General features: G+C 42.4%; 1 protein-coding gene across 1 annotated transcript in view; it reads right to left on the bottom strand.

Moving 5' to 3' along the window:
* The window catches only part of LOC148538322 (dynein axonemal heavy chain 3-like), a 1,025,530-nt gene that overhangs the window by 394,923 nt on the left and 614,066 nt on the right, over positions 1-16,541 (bottom strand). The window contains exon 32 of the mRNA XM_088455384.1: positions 450-632. Within this exon, the coding sequence (XP_088311510.1) occupies positions 450-632 (183 nt within the window). The remainder of the gene's footprint in view (positions 1-449; positions 633-16,541) is intronic.

The raw sequence follows: 16,541 nt of genomic DNA, 5'->3' as shown, positions 1-16,541 counted from the left end.
TAAGAGATGCTACAATGCTGAGACTTGCAGGAAAAAAAATGCTGGTGCATACTCCATAAATACTAAGAACACTGATAGTCAAAACAATAAACTCTGCAAATAACATGGCGTATAATTAAGGTTCTTAGCGTATAATAGGGCAAACCATCCTCTACCTCAAGGTTAACCCAAGTTGGAATGTAAACTACTGCAGATGGCTGAGGTCAATACAACTGATTGCACATATCACATCATCAACTTTCATATGCAGCACTTTACATCCAAACTCCAGGCTATGAACCTGGGACTGTGGAGAATAGAATACTCATGGCATTTGGTCATTATTAAAATACAGGGGAAAAATCTACTCAAGTCAAATAATGATGGGTGCTGCAACCTTCTTGCCTTAGATAAAAAAAGATATACAAAAGTTTGAACACTGTTTGGAAACATTTATCCAATATACTTACAATTTTAAGCTCATTGATATCCATAATTTCATTATAAAACTTTTCAGATCTCTCTATGTTTTTTGGAATTGCATAATCTCCAAAAAAAAGATTCCGCATGTCATCATCCTGTAACTCTCTCCCGATCACTAGGTGAGTGAAGAGGTTGGACATTTTCTCTTTAAATTGGGACTGTATGACATTCTAAACCAAGGAGAAAAAAAGAGTATTACAATATTTGTTACTAATATAAACCGATCTTTAATTCCATGCAGTAGTCTCACTAGATACGCTTTTTGTACTTGTACAGTTATGCATGAAAATTACAGCAAGCCAATAATTTAGTCCTGTCTCTTTATTATATTACCATTGACCTTTCTGTCACATGTTAATATTTTAATTTATGTGCATGACATTCAACAATCCCTTGGTGAGTTTTTTTCAGATGTATAACAAGGCAAAACAAGTAAACACATCACATAAAAAGACAGCCTATTAATATTTCATATATTTATACTGATGTTAACACCTTTACATACAAATATAGGACTAATATTAAAATAGAATATTTCAGAATTGCAAGAAACGGATCAATGATTAATAGGATGTTTTTAGATTTGGCATACAGTAAATGGGTTCCTATGTTATCTAGTAGTCAGCTACCCACAAAATGGCAATTAAATGTACTGGTTGTTCCCATTAAATGTGTGGATTTGATGTAATCTGTCATTTTCAGCTGTTCCGTAGAGCAACAGTAAAATCATTTTCTGAAAATAAAATGATATATTCTTCCTGAAAGTACAAATGTACAGTAAGAAATACATTTCAATTACTCATATTTATCTAACCTCACAATTATATGTTTAGTCAGTATTCTACAGGGAATCAGTATGTAATGCCTCAGATCTATTCCTTGCGGACAAATACCGACGACGGAAACCCGAACAGTGAAGATCCTGACTAGGGCTGATAAGTACCCTAACCCTCCCCCTCTCCCCCCTAACCCTAACCCTCCCTTAGTGGTGCCTAACCCAACCTACCCCAGGGGGTGCCTAAGCCTAACCCCCTCCTTCCCGCACCCTAAACCTAACCCTGCCGGGGGGTGCCTATCCCTAACCTCCCCCCAGTGGTGCCTAACCCTGACCCCCCCTTCCCCTAGCCTAACTCTAACCCTCCCCAGGGGATGCCTAACCCTAAGACCCCCGGGGATGCCTAAACCTAACCCTCCCCCCACAACTAACAGCTAGATAGCCCCAGCTTACCTTCGATCAGGATGCAGGGTGTCAGGATTTTGGCGTGGGGCCAAAGATAGGCGTCAGGATTTAGACGTCTATCTTTAGTCCCTGATCGAACTTCCAGCATTGGGATTCTGACGGGCAGCATTCCGGGCGACGGTATGTTAACCGCATCCCTTCCACAGTAATGGAGATCATATACTTTAGCACATAATGAAGGTTGGATTTGTAATACCCTATTAACAAGGTGTAATATGTTAGACAGTATTCATTTCAGTTTTGTAACCCTTCATTTTACATGAAAGACTTTTTGCTAAAATGAGCAAATGACCATTAGCTTTTATTGATATATTGTGTAGGTAATACAAACAAATTCACTTATGAACAAGATACAGTATCTCAGAAATTACAAGCTTATCAAGGCTCTATTTGCAGAAGGAAACCATATTTTTTGCTTACTGTTTGTGTATTATTCTTCTGTTTCTATTTTTGTTCTTGTTGTTTCCTTTGCTTTGCATTTTACAATTAGTTGGCATTTGTTACTGTAACTTGAGATTCATAGCTAAACCCATCATTAAGTGCTGGGGATGAGTGCTTTCAGCACTTGTTATAAGTTTTTGCTATGTTCTGCTCACAACTGCTATACATTTTCCCAGACAAACAACACTTTATTTTAAAATTCCCTCCATTGCAGATGGGTAGGTGACATGTTATACTCCTTTCCAACCTTTTGCACCAGAACATGTGACACCCAGGTGGATGAAGTCCTGGAAGTGTTTTCCACAAAAGTGGGAGAGGAATAAATTACATTAAGGGTCAAGGATCAGAAATGATAGTTATAAGTGTGGTTCTCATTCTAGCTTGAATTTGTGTTGAGAGGAACGAGAGAGGCCCATTGTCCAGAGAAGAAAAATATAGAAGTGAAGTTGAAAATTTATACACAGTAGAAAAATTTGACTCCTACAGCTTGAATATACGCCGAGGGAGAAAAATGTATCTAGAGCAAAGAACTGTGAAATCTTAACTAATGGGAAAAAGTCAGATATAAGAGAGAGAGTGTGGGTTTGTCTGTTACCCAAATGGCACATAACATGAAGAGATGCCAAAAGTAGTGACCTTGTTGGGGTAAACCCCAGTTGTTTAGAATGCTGCTACTGGGCAACTTGAATGCAGCTATTGGTTTCCAGTTTCCACACATAGTGATGTGCTAGATATTTTCCTCATCATTGCAGTGGGGATTTGTCTGATAGGCTAATTGGGCTTGGTCACTGTCATGTTTATGGGATTGGTCACTGTCATTTTTAAGGCAGACAATAGTGTTCACAAATTAGGCCTGATTCATCATGGATCGCAACTACAACGGTGTTTGCAGATCGGTCAATGGTGCGTACTGCGCAAGCATATGCACCTCAGTGCACGTGCATGGGTTAGCATTGCAATCGCTTTAGGATCACTCAAGCAGAAGTAAAGCCATCACAGAGTGAGTGACAGGCTGTGAGAGTTTGAGGGTGGTGATGGGGGAGTGTCTGTTCGATCACTGTTGCATGGACATGCATAAATTAGCCACTAAGATGGTATACGCAGTTTGAGTACTAACTGTGTGCAACAAAACTTGTAATTTCTGAGGCAGGACAAGGCTGCTGTAAATGTGCATGAGGGGCAGATGTTACTCGATGTACCCAATGTATACGCAGGATAGCACAGTATTACATATGTGAGATAGCGGTGGTGGGCATCTCTATCTCTATGCTGGCTGTGCGATGGCTTTGCGATTGCAATCATTAGCATATTTTCGCTGCAGACTTCCGTGTGTACTCACAGCTGCAATCGCAATAATGATCCGTAGTGAATCAGGCCACTTGTCTGTAATAGCGCTTGCGTGTCTGGCTTCTGCATTGTCATTGTCATCTGAAGTTTTTGTTTGTTACTGAACTTGCACAACTGAGCAACCATGTCTGCCAGCTGCCTTAACCTCTGCCTTTATACTGTACCAATTATCCTTGTTCTGTTACCTGTCCTGAACTCTGGGCCTGACTCAGACCCGGTCGCAAGCGCTGAGCGCTCACAACTGGGTTGATGGTGGCTCACAGTGCATGCGCACGATGGAGCCGGCTCCGTTGTGCACATGCGCGATACCCGGATAGCGACAGGCAATCCTGTCGCTCCAGGTCTCGTACCAAAGGGGACGTGCTGTCGATGTTGAGTGACAGCACGCCCCCTTTGGTGGGCGGCCCGGGGGAGTGGCTGCCCAAACGTTGACATTCCCATGTGAACGCCTCCATTTGGGGCCGGCCCCACTGATAGCACGAGTGATGTCAGTGGGAGAGATTTCGGCTCTGTTAGAGCCAAAATCTTTCTGGGGCTTGCGGCAACAAGACCCTACCACAAGGGTCTCGTCGCAAGCCCGATGGTCGCGATGGTCTTGACCATCGCGACCATCTTCCTGGCCGCTCGCTATAGCTGTGGGTGGTCACCCACAGCTATGCGAGCAGCCATAAGGCCGTTCTAAAAAAAAAAAAAGAACGCCCCTGATTCAGAGCAAGCGCTCTGTCAGAGCGTCCGGCTCTGAATCAGGGCCTCTGTGTGATGATTAGGCCATCGGCCTAAACTTCTGGTGTAAAATAAATATACTGTTAACCAACTTACCCTAATTGTGGCTTGTTACTTGACCATTCACTGCCTTCCTGATTTTGCTTCTGCTAATGATCCCCAAAATAATTTATTACACAGTACTGTGTTCTACTCAAGATGCAGTCAAAAGGTAGACAATGACAATATTGATACCACAATGTCGACAGTTATGATGATGACATTGTTAAAATGTTAACAGGCAATGTGTCAAGATTATTAGAATGTCGACAGTTAAAATACTGACATTAGGGTTAAGCTGGGGTGGGAGGGTTAGGGTTAAGCCTACGGGGGGCAGGTTAACATTCTAACATGTTGACATTTCAAGCCATTCTACTCAAAGTTTTGGTCTCCTATATATTTGTCTGCACCAGTCCATATGTAAACTTATACAACAATGCCCATAAAACCTGGGGCAACTGTGTACCGTTGAGCATACTTTAAGCTATAGGAAAAAGGGTTGCTATAGGTGATGATCAGACAAGTGAGTAGTGAAACAGACTGCAGATTACATTGGACCTTGTAGGGTTAGGAGTAAATCCAGCTAGAAGGGGCATTTTTGTTCCTTGGAAACACCATATTGCTCTCTGGGTGGATGGTGGGAATTTAAAAAGTATATATAGAAGGGGTTCCTTGACACATGTACACCTGGATGCAGGGCTCATTTTGCCTATTCTAACCTAAATAATCCAAAGAAGGATATGACTGAGGTGTGTCCGCCTAAAGGCTAATATCAGAAAGGAGTTATGGAGGACACACTACTAAACCACACAAAATGAGCAGGAGTTAAATTTAACAAAAAGATGTCCAACTCCAGTAGATTGTCAAAGTAAGAAATCAGGTTAATAAGAGACTTAGCGATGATTTCCATAGCTACCAACATTTCTCACTGTTCCATGTTGCTCATTGCTGAATGCTTCTTATGTTAAACTTTATTCTCTTTGATGTTTTTTGCAGGCATTCCAGTTATTTGATGGACCACAGTATGTACCTTTGCTACCAGTGGTGAAGAGCGGTGATTAGTGACAGAGCATTAATAGGTCAAACCCACAGTTTAATAATAGAGCACTTTTAAATTGCTTGTCTTTTGTGCTTTAACGCTCCTTCAACTTTCACATATATTGTTATTACACTATTTTAGTTCTATTGCTTCATTAATGTTCGGATGTAGTAAGGGCAAATTAGAAAGCTAGTGCATACTGTAGCTAGAAAACTACTGCTATGTGCCATTACACAATATTAGGTGGTATATGTAAGACTTCATAGAAGAGAGCACAATAAAACACTTTTTTTATGATACTGTTAAGTACATGTTTAACTATCAGTAAATAGGCTAATTGTGCCTTAGATTTATTCCACCCTCTTTGATTTAATTGCTGCTAGCAGGATGGGTAAATAGGACTTTTTATTTCAGAAACGAGCACGAATGGTGTTTGCATATACAGAGCTGCATAATCTGACATTCTCACTTACTTGCAGCAGCTTCTACAGGGACAATAATTAGAAGGAGCTCCCTATTATTTGGCATTATGATGTATAGAAATACGCCGCTAATTATGAAGACTGCATTCTGTAGCCATAAATGTCAGTGTTTTTGAAATTTAATTAGTATCGGGAAAGATTTTTTTTTTCCAAGTGACTTATTTAGTCAATTCGCTAGAACAGGACACATTAAGTTAATTGTCTTCAACATTGTAGTTTGTAAGTTATAGTGGAGAAAGATTTAGCCTCATCACTGCACTGGTTGTTTGACACACAAGTAAGCACAGCTAACAAAGCCCCCAGTTAAATTGAGTTTTATGCTTTCTCCTGAAACATGTTGCACCCTGGATAATACCAGCTCACGGTTTTATAATGTATTAGACTCAAGTAGATTCATCCACAAGTTGAGAAATAGGTTTACAGACTCAGAATAATGCACATTGGGGGTTATATTTTTCTTCAACAGTTGCAACTAGCTATAAAAGCATGCCTTGGCAGTGCTTATCCATACAGTAACCAAGATGCAGAGTCCCCTGATGCGTAGGCAGTACAGGTACATTCTTCTCTTATGATCAATTCTCCTGCTTATACAGAACATGAATAATTAGAGAGCAGATGCCATGCCTTTCATTTTACAAAGCACTACTGGCTGTGAGGACAATCTCTGTTAAATGACTTGCCAGAGCAGCACTGCTCTTGAAGTATAATTATGAAAGGCTAGGGTATGAATATTGCACATAATGCTTGAATAAACAATGCTACATATATCAGTGGCTCAACCTGCTCACCTAGTTGTCATAACATTAATATTAACTCGCAGCTGTGGCTTTCCACATCAAATGTTTAATATTTTTAATTGGGTGATGCTAAAGTCGTTTGTCCAAGTAAAACACAAAATCAATCTATTTTACAATAAAATAAAGAATAATGATTTTTAATATATGCAGCACACATTTCAGGAATAAGGATCAGATTATCAGGGCTATGAATCTGTTTGTTGCTGAAGATTTCAAACTATAATTTGTGGACTCACAGAATAAAATACTTGGGAAAATGTGCCACACTGCCTAGAACAACGATTGCTTTCGCACACATTATTTATGGCATCAGTTTGCACTGCATTGGGTTGGCATGCATAATCATATTTTTTGTAATGACTATGTGTTTTGTATAGTTGGATGCTTACACATAAATCATATGATATAAACAAATTAAAAATGGATTATAAACAGTATTTGAAAATAAACCAATTCCACTTGCTATTTCCCACCACACATATGCCCTGAGTCAGAAATGTATGCAATGCAGATATATTAGCAGTTGAGCGATTATTGGTAAACAGCATACTAAATCACACTGCGCATGCATCAAGGTACATTACCGTAGTTGCTCGCAGCGTCTATTTACTTGCAGTTTGATTATCAGTCAGAGAGCATTTGGGGAAGGTGACGGGGAGTGGCGGCTAAAAGCACAGGTGCGACCATTTTTGGGAGCGTGTCACAATCTGCGTCTGCGATACCATATGCAAGGATAAAGGCTCTCCATCTCAGTTCCCACAGCCATTCTGCGTTACCATATGATTACTCAGAAGACCGATAATCGAAGGATCTGTGACCGATGCAGAGCCTTTGTACATAGATCCTTGGATTTGCAAAGCTGCAGGTGGGCATTTCAATACATTATAAGGCATCTGCAGCAATTGAATTAAAAAAAAAGATTTTTCAGCAAGAAAATTATATAAGCAGTATTGAAGCAAATGTATGAGCTTGGACAGCTCTTTAGTAGGGGTGTGCACCGGCCACTTTTCGTGTTTTGTGTTTTGGTTTTGGATCTGGATCTTTCTTCGTGTTTCGGATCTGGATTGGTTTTGCCAAAACCATACTTCCGTGTTTTGGGTTCTGGGTTTTGTGTTTTGGATCTGTATTTTTGGGGAAAAGAGCATAAAAACAGCTAAAATCACAGAATGTGTGAGTTTTTCTGTTCCTATGCTATTATTAGCCTCAATAACATTAATTTCCACTCATTTCCAGTCTACTCTGAACACCTCACACCTCATAATATTGTTTTTATTACAAAAGGTTGCACCGAGGTAGCTGGATGACTATGCTAAGCGACACAAGTGGGCGGCACAAACACGTGGCCCATCTAGGAGTGACACTGCAGTGGCAGACAGTTTGGCAGTTTGAAAAACTAGGCCCCAAACAGTACATAATGCAAAGTAAAAAAAGAGGTGCAAGATGGAATTGTCCTTAGGCCCTCCCACCCACCCCAACCTCATGTTGTATAAAAAGGACATGCACACTTTAACAAACCAATTACTTCAGCGCCAGGGTCAGCCACACGACTGTGGCTGAAATGATTGGTTCGTTTAAGCCCCCACAAAACAAGCTGGCAATTAATCTGTCCCTGCACAAAATGGCTCTACAGAGGCAAGATGTCATCCTCATCCTCCTCATCCACCGATTCCTCACCCTCTTCAGTGTTGTATACATCCTCATCCTCACAGAGTATTAATTCGTCCCCACTGGAATCCACCACCACAGGTCCCTCTGTACTTTCTGGAAACTGGTCTCCCAGGAAGAATTGATAATTAATTTTTATGAACATCATCTTCTCCACATTTTGTGGAAGCAACCTCCTACGCCTTTCACTGACAAGGTTCCCGGCTGTACTAAGCACTCTTTCGGAGTACACACTGGAGGTGGGTAACTTAGGTAAAATAGAGCCAGTTTGTACAGGGGCCTCCAAATTGCCTCTTTTTCCTGCCAGTATAGGAACGGACTGTCTGACATGCCTACTTGGATGCTGTCACCGATGTAATCCTCCACCATTCTGTCAATGGTGACAGTATCATATGCAGCAACAGTAGACATGTCAGAAATTGTTGCCAGGTCCTTCAGTCCGGACCAGATGTCCAAACTTGGTCCTGTCTGCCCTGCATCACCGCCAGCAAGTTGCTTAGGATACCTAAGTTGTTTCCTGGCAGCCCCAATTGCGGGAAAATGAAGAAGGAGCTGTTGACGTGGCACGTTCCGCTTCAGCTGACAGTGTTTTCACTAGCAGGTCTTTGCGCCTCTGCAGGCTTGTGTTGGCCAGAAAGAGAGACAAACCTAGGATCCTGCATGGTAGCCAAAATGTAGTGGTCTGATTTCAACAGATTGATCACCCTCGAATCCAGGCAAAGCAAATGAAGGGCTTCATCCACAAGTCCCACATGCCAAGCGGAATCGCCCCATCTTAGCTCCTCCTTCACTTTCTCCAGATGCTTCTGCAAAAGCCTGATGAGGGGAATGACCTGGCTCAAGCTGGCAGTGTCTGAACTGACTTCACATGTGGCAATTTCGAACGTCTGGAGAACCTTGTACAACACGGAAATCATTCTCCACTGTGCTTGAGTCAGGTGCATACCCCTTCCTTTGCCTATGTCATAGGTGGATATAAAGGCTTGAATGAACTTCTGCTGCTCCTCCATCCTCTGAACCAACCTCTTGCTTCAGGTGATGGCGGGGCAGGTTCAAGAGTGTTTGCTGGCGCTCAAGTCTTTGGCACGCAGTCGTTGAATGGCGAAAGTGGCCAGAATTTTTTTGGGCCATCCAAAGCATCTCCTGCTCGCCCCTGTCATTTTTCAGAAAATACTGCACCACCAAATTTATTGTGTGAGCAAAACATGGGAAGTGCTGGAATTTGCCCAGATGTAATGCCCGCACAAAATTGGTAGCGTTGTCAGATATCACAAATCCCCAGGAGAGTCTAAGTGGGGTAAGCCATTGGGCGATAATTTCCCTCAATTTCTCTAAGAGGTTGTCAGCGGTATGCCTCTTACTGAAACCGGTGATACACAGCATAGCCTGCCTTGGAATTAGCTGGTGTTTCTGAGATGCTGCAACTAGTGACACTGCTGTTGTTTCTGCATAAGGCAATACATCTACCCAGTGGGCTGTCACAGTCATATAGTTCTTAGTCTTCCCTATTCCACTTGTCCACATGTCTGTGGTTAAGTGGACATGGGGTACAACCGCATTTCTTAGGACACTGAGGACACTTTTTCTGTCGTCTCTGTACATTCTCGGTATCGCCTGCCTAGTGAAGTGGAATCTAGATGGGATTTGGTACCGGGGACACACTACCTCCATCAATTGTCTAAATCCCACCGCACCATTGTCGGATACCGTACACACGTCTGACACCAACATAGCTGTCAAGGCCTCAGTTATCCGCTTTGCTTCAGGATGACTTGCTAAGAACTGTTGGAGGGTCAATTGCTTAGTAAAAGAAGTAGTGGTGTTCCTACTTCCTCTCTGGGATGATGAACGACTCAGAGCAGCAACAGCAGCAGCAGCAGCAGTTGGAGTAGCAATGTAGGATCCTCCCGAGGAATCTTGGATAGGAGAGTCAGTCATGCCAGTGACATGGCCTGCAGGACTACTTCTGATCCTAACTGAGGAGGAAACTGACGAGGAGGAAGTTGATGGTGTGGTTTACAGGCACTTGGATACAACAGGAAAAAGGAATTTAGGTGTCTGCTTACAGTCAGCCACAGTTTCTGAACTTGACAGTAACTTTTTATGAACACGCTGCAGGTGACGTATAAGGGAGGATGTTCCTAGGTGGTTAACATCCCTACCCCTACTTATTCCACCATTACATATGGTACAAATGGCAAGACAGTTGTTGTCCGAATTTGGATAGAAATATTTCCAGACCAAAGAGGTGGAATGTTTGGTCTTCTGCCCAGGCATGACTGTGATGGGCTTTTTCATCCCACAGACAACAACTTTCTCCCCCGGTGCCTGATTTAAACAAACCACCTCACCATAAGAATCCTCCTCGTCAACTTCATACTCAGCGACAGTTACACCAATATCTTCATCCTGTTGTACTTCAACAGTGACATCTTCAATTTGAATATCAGCAAATGGACTGTGGGTGCTCCTTCCAGCACTTGCAGAGGGCGTGCAAATGGTGGAAGGAGCCACCTCTTCCCGTCCAGTGTGGGGAAGGTCAGGCATCGCAACCGTCACCACACTTGGACTCTCCATGGGGATTTGTGATATCTTCTTTGCTGTGCTTTTGTCAGCTTAACTCGTTTGATTTTCATAGCGGGAGGAGGGCTTCCATCATCATATGAAGCTGAACCACTAGACATGAACATAGGGGAGGACCTTAGCCGTTCCTTGCCACTCCGTGTAGTAAATGGCATATTGGCAAGTTTACATTTCTCCTCATACAATTTAAATTTATTTTTTAAGGTAATTTTCTTGAACTTTATGCCCTCTACTATGAAATAGGGCATCGGCTTTGGCAGACAAAGTTGATGGCATTTCATCGTCTATGTCATGACTAGTGAAAGCAGCTTCAGCACTAGGAGGAAGTGGTTCTTGATCCTTCCCTATTTTATTTTTATTGGACAAATTTTTTTCCTCCATTTATGTGATATTGATGCACGTGTGGCTAAGGCATTTTAGGCACTTTGGGGGTTACACCACCCTTCAACAGATGAGCCAGCTGGCCCTTTACTTATGACACAGGTGCACGCTTGGCACTACTTTGTTGATGCACGTGCGGCTACAGTGCACACAAGTCACAAACAAAGAAAAAGATTATTTTTTTTATCGCGCTTTGGGGGTTCCACCACCCTTCAACAGATGAGCCAGCCGGCCCTTTACTTATGACACAGGCACACTCTTGGCGCAACTTTGTTGATGCACGTGTGGCTACAGCGCACACACACAGAAAAATATTTTTTTTTGCACTAGGGGGGACCCTGATGGACAGAGCACCCCCTGGACAACACTACAGCACTCAATTAAGACTACAGCTTTTATGGGACACTGCACAACACAGCCCAGCAATCCCCTATGGACTTTGGAGTGGACACAGCCCCTATGGACAACAGACTGCACAGCACAACCTAGCCAGCCCCTATGGACTTTGGAGTGGACACAGCCCCTATGGACAACAACACCAGCACAATTCCCACCCTCCTGTTTCACTGTCCACAGCTGGAGTGAAAAATGGGGCCGATGCGGGGACCTTTTATTGAATCTAAAACCCGCGAGAATCCAACAGTGGGATGATGACGTTTTGCCTCGATATCAGATCCGAGTGAGGTGGGAAAACTCGAAAGCTGACTCGGATCCGGCTCGGATCGGGGGTGTTTCGGATTTCAGAAATCCGAACCCGCTCATCACTATTCTTTAGATGGATCCAATAATTTGTGTTGATCAGTTGTGGGTTAATTCAACACTCCAATAAGCATGGCAGAAAGCAGCCACACAACGAAAGTAACAATCCATGTTGAACACGACTAAGGGCTGTTTGTGCATGGTTTAAATATCATTGCGATTTAAGAAATGCGTAACGCAGGAGATATCTGAGTTATCTCATGATTTAGGCAAATTTACGCTGCAGACTGCAGTCCCCTTTATTTGTAATTGGGACTACTTTCTAACAACTTTTTGAAGCTTGGCTTTGTTGGCTGCTCTAACCATATGGGGATAGATCACCAAACAAGGATCAGAAGATTCTGCCCTGGCAGCCTCCATGCTCCTCACTTCCCAGTTATCACAAAATGAAACTTTGGTTATGCAGTGTCAGAACAGGCAGTAAAACGATAAGCACTAAAAATCATTTCACATGATCGTGATATGCAACAGTAAGAAAAAATGATAAGTTAAAAAGCACCACTGCCTCCAATCATACATGAGCCCCAAACTGACCAAGATTCAGGTGTTTGGTACTGGGTCCAGATGGGATCTTGAGTTACACTAGGGTGAATGAGTGCGATCAAATTAGATGGCAGACACTAGCTGATTATATTTCTCAACAAGAGTGATAATAATCCAAAAGCTTTTGATACATTTATTGGTGGGTATTGGGCTCTATTTTGGGTCCCATATGGTGCAATATTAGTCCTGTCAGGATTAAGGACCTGATTCAGAGCCGCTCGCAAGTGGCCCGATGGTTTGCGAATGCGCATGCTTCATTCTGCACGTGTGCGAATTACTCTGTGCGATCACAGGCCTCTCGCTCACCCAGCAAAGACAGCCCAGTGAAATGAGTGACTGGAGAGGCCATTTGTGGGTGGTAACAGGGGCAGGACACTAATAACGGGGGAGTGGAGGTGCGAACGCAGGCGTGCCTGGGTGTTTCAACACTGTTTTTATGGCATGCATAATTAACAGACAGCGTCATAGTACACGTCACATGCCTATTTTTGACACTGAAGTCCTCGCAGTGCTTGCGGCATGGTAAGGCAACCACAAGCGCTGCGATTGCTACCGATGGTGCTTGATGTACCAATTTTTTCATACACTTCCTGGAGATGATGTGCGCTAGTGGACGTCTCTACATAGTCTAATGGGTGTCAGCATACACAGAGCGATCGCTCGCACAGCTAAAGTGGGTGTGCTTATGCCTTGGTGAGCGATCGCTTCCCATGGCGTCACTTTGTAAAATTTGCATACGCTGGATGCGAGCGATCGCATCTAGCGAGGGCTCTGAATGAGTTCTGTGAAAAATAAATGAATACACAGTCTGGGAAATTATGGCTGCTGCAGTAGGTTGCATTTCTCATAACTCTAGGCCACCTTGGTTTCTCCCCTCTTATTTCCTCTTTGATGCAGAACTTCCATCCATTATATTTAGTTTTACTGGTAAAATAAACATATTACTAGTAAAATTATTTGTTTATGCTGTCAGGAATATGTGGCTCAGCATACCCAGTCTCACAGCCAGGAAGAAACACAAAAGATCCACAAATACAGAAGAAGAAAATGGAAAGTTATTTAATTGCAACAAACTTAAATATTACCCTGATATCCTTACAAGTCTGTTGACCTGTTCCTTTGTGGCCTTTCTGCAAATCTAGGCCTGATGCCAATCGTAGCACTGTCCGCCGTGTACAATCGGGAAGCCGGCTGCCGGAATCCTGACAGCCGGCTTCCCGGCTCCTTTATCCCGGCGTGGGATAAATGACTGGCATCTATATCCAGACGCTTGTCATTTCCCCGACGCCGGGAGACCGCCGCCCGGCATCCCGATCGAAGGGATGCTGGGCGCCGTGAGCAGACAGCCCTGGGGGGAGGGTTAGGTTAAGGGCACCCGGGGGGACTTAGGGTTAGGCACCCCCCGGGAGGGTTAGGGTTATGCTAGGGGGGGGGACTTAGGGTTAGGCACCCCCGGGGGACTTAGGTTTAGGCAGCGGGGAAGGGGGGGTTAGGGTTAGGCACTTAGAGGGGGGAGGTTAGGGTTAGGCACCCCTAAGGAGGGTTAGGTTAGTTTATCCTTAGTTAGTTACCTTAGCGACGATCGGGATTTCCAGCGCAGTTGGCTTATGCTGCCGGGAACTCTGCTTTTGTCGGCCAGGCGCTGCCGGGAATCGAACCGAATCGAATCATACTGATTCCCTGTCCTCTACAGATAACTGTCTGCATCAACCTCAGAATCGCAATTCTGTGCATGCACACAAATTAGCAAACTGGACGGCTTCTAGGGACCGACATTGGCCGCAGTCACTAGAAGCTGGTAAAGGCAGCTGTAATAGCATAATAGCAGTGGAGTGGCTTCTTGTGGGAAGCACTCTCTATGCTATGGCAGTCTGAACTGGCAGTCTCGGGGGATGGGGGGAGAAGAAAAAACTCCCCTGGGACTGCCTGTTTGGCTGTGATTAGCAGGGAGCACTTCCAATGAGAAGTCACTGCCACTGCCTAGGCAGTCCCTGTGGGTAAAAACCGCCATTGTTAGTAACTGACCCCTTCTCTAATTTTAGACTAATATGTAAACAGCGGGAATGCTCTAGAAATCACTGTTCTTTGCAGCATACACTTACAGATTATTATTATCAGATTTATAAGAAATCACAGTGCTCATCAGTGCCAGAACATAAATAAAACTTACAATTCAAACTACATGAAAGCTAGCTTGAGGTAAGAATGCCTGCTCATGATAGCTTTACAATCTAGTGGGCAAAGGTAAAAGCTTAGACCAAAGTTGTTTGTCCATGCAGCTCAGAGTGGGGCTGGAGCTAGGATAGGTTAGTGAATGTAGTATACTTGGAAGCAGGGTAAGCTTTAATAAGAGACTTTAAATATTTGAGGGCTTGGGACAGTGTGAACATGAATAGCAGGGAAATGCATAGTTTGGTAGCAAAATAAGGGGTCTATTTACTAAGCCATGGATGGAGATAAAGTGAACAGAGATAAAGTGCTAGCGAATCAGCTCCTAACTCGTAACCATGTCACAGGCTGTTTGAAAAATGACAGTTAGGAGCTGGTTGGTTGGTGCTTTATCTCCGTTAATTTTATCTGTATTGAAGGCTTAGTAAATAGACCCCTAAGAGTGTACATATTACTGTTAACATATTGTTAGTTTAGCATAAATCAAAAATTCAAACAAGCCATTATTTGCAAAATTCACAATGGGATTTTCTGTACATATAAACAGTAAAACATAAACACTGTGTATGGTGGCTGCGGCTAGAGTGTGAAAACTCAGAATATAAATATATGGTTGATTCAAAATTTTCAAAAATTCTAATGCAGAATTTGTTCTTCAGTTGAAGTTTTTCTGATTCGCTTCATTACGAGCACAATTAAAACGACACTGGGATTGAAGAACTGGGATTGTGAATATAAAAACAAAGAAATAGTTATCCGCTAGAGAAATCAGATACATGGCTTTAACTACGATTTAGCAGTAGATTGAAAACAGGAACAATGTATTCAAAAGGAAAAAACAGCCACTAAATGTTACAATACTTAAAGCTTTGCATACCGCACTATTGTTTTAAATATAATGCCGACAAAGATAAAGAGTAAAATGCTGTTAAAGAGCTTCAGAATGAATTTATTCAGCAAGCTCTCCATAGAGAGACAAGTTAGGTGAAAAATAAAATACACAATTGCCTCAAATGAGCAATAGCCTGGAAATTCTTATATAAATCTGCATTACCTACCTTATATTTGGGAGAAGTAGGTATTTACTAAATATCTATTTACATTGCAATTGCACTTAATTTATTCACTAAGAAACTGAAAATGTTAAGATTCTGCAGGGTTAAGCTGTACATTGAATTTGTTAGGTCCAGACAAATGAGATATATATGCTGTAGAAGCTGTGATTTTACTCTACAGTGATGGTGGATTAAAAGTACAAAAGCATCTGTCTCGGTTGTGCTCACACCCATTCCACACACCTTTTTCATGCTCAATCACCCACCATAACATTTAAAATTCATTGGTGTATATAGAAGAAAACACCCCAAGTACAATACAGAATATTCATAAACACTCTACAATAGACAGCTCAAAAGCCCAAGTTCATTGGAATAAATATACAGCACCCCCATAACCAAAAAATAATTTTATCTCTTGACAAGGCGTAAATGTATCAGTAAGATATAATGGGGAAGGTTTGATCATTTAGCCCTGGGCCAAGAGTTACCACTCCAAACAACATTATTTATTCAGCACTGCTGAACAGATAGAACATGGCCTACAAATGTAAATATATATGACTCTATGCAGTTTCCACTGCATTTCATTTCCAATCATCAAAAAGACATTGAAAATAAACACTATTAATATTTTTTTATGATTTAAGAATTTTTATTTGATATGCATTGTGGGCAATGAAATGTTAAATGATAGTGATCAAGGAGTACAGCTGTACCTAATAGTAGCAAATAAAGCATGTCATCAGAAAATATATATTTTTATGTTATTCTCCAGCACTGAAGAGGGTACCCCTAGAGGAGGTTTAAATCTAC

Source organism: Taudactylus pleione, unplaced genomic scaffold (assembly GCF_031769625.1).
Source record: "Taudactylus pleione unplaced genomic scaffold, aTauple2 ptg000040l, whole genome shotgun sequence".
Classification (NCBI taxonomy): Eukaryota; Metazoa; Chordata; class Amphibia; order Anura; family Myobatrachidae; genus Taudactylus; species Taudactylus pleione.
This window is presented reverse-complemented; position numbering and strand designations above follow the sequence as displayed.